Consider the following 1,108-nt stretch of genomic DNA (forward strand, 5'->3'; position numbering starts at 1 on the left):
CAAGGAGTTTAAAGGGATCGATCAAGTAGCATTTCCCAGATGTCTTACTCCATCTAAGGCATCCACTGAAGTTGTATTAGTAATATTTAGTGATGCAAGTGAGAAAGCGTTTGGAGCCTGTGCATATGCAAGGTGGAGATTAGAAAGCGGATCATTTGAATCAAGACTGATAACAGCCAAATCACGTGTAGCCCCATTAAAGAAATTAACGGTCCCGCGATTAGAGCTACAGGCGGCAGTTATGGGAGCGAGACTAGCATATGCAGTAGTTAAAGAGTCTACTTTCAAATTCAGTAAGCAGATTTTAATGACAGACAGCATGATCGTGCTGGGGTGGATAAGACGACCAGCTCAATGCTTTAAACAATTTGTTGCAGCTCGAGTTTCTGAGATTCAGCGCAAGACGAAGATAGCAAATTGGAGACATGTTCCAGGAATATTAAATCCTGCCGACGACTTGTCCAGAGGAGTGAGAGCGGACAAATTAACTGATAGGTGGATAAATGGACCTGAATTTATAAGTAAGCCGATAAGTGAGTGGCCTCAAGAGAGGTCAGATAATGACACCGAGGATACAGAAGAAAGAAGGATGGCATTTAACGGGAATGTTGTTGTGAACCGGGGAGAAGTTGATATTGTGGAATGCAAGACTTGGGAAGAAATGTTAGAACTCTATCGACAAAGAATGTACGGCAAACAGTCAGAAGCTTTGAATGCCGAGAAGGTAAGAGAAATTGAACTCTTACTGTTGAGGAGAGTGCAGAAAGACTGTTTTGCAGAAGAGTATGAGGTACTAAAGAATGGGGGTAAAAGTGTAGCAAAGAGCAGCAAACTGGTAAATCTCGACCCACAATTCGATATGGAATCAGAGCTCATCCAAGTAGGAGGTCGATTAAAGAGAAATGATCAACTGGAGATGGAGGTGCACCCAGTTGTACTGGACCCGAGTCATCAGATTACACAGTTGCTCATAAAGAGAATAGACAGTAATGTTTTTAACCATGGTGCAGGAGTGGAGCAAGTATTCAGTTATATAAGACGATGTTACTGGATATTGAAAGGGCGTAGTAAAATCAAGTCGATACTCAGGACATGTGTTAGTTGTCAG

General features: G+C 42.1%; 1 protein-coding gene across 1 annotated transcript; it reads left to right on the forward strand.

Moving 5' to 3' along the window:
* Positions 1 to 58: 58 nt before the first annotated feature.
* LOC117108205 lies at positions 59 to 1,021 on the forward strand (the record flags this gene model as incomplete). Its single annotated transcript, XM_033250167.1, has 1 exon — positions 59 to 1,021. A coding segment is annotated over one exon (963 nt), but the record flags the coding sequence as incomplete, so codon positions are not given.
* Between the last annotated feature and the right edge of the window lie 87 nt (positions 1,022 to 1,108).

Source organism: Anneissia japonica, unplaced genomic scaffold (assembly GCF_011630105.1).
Source record: "Anneissia japonica isolate Jap-2015-1 unplaced genomic scaffold, ASM1163010v1 scaffold127343_len1095_cov138, whole genome shotgun sequence".
Taxonomy (NCBI): domain Eukaryota; kingdom Metazoa; phylum Echinodermata; class Crinoidea; order Comatulida; family Comatulidae; genus Anneissia; species Anneissia japonica.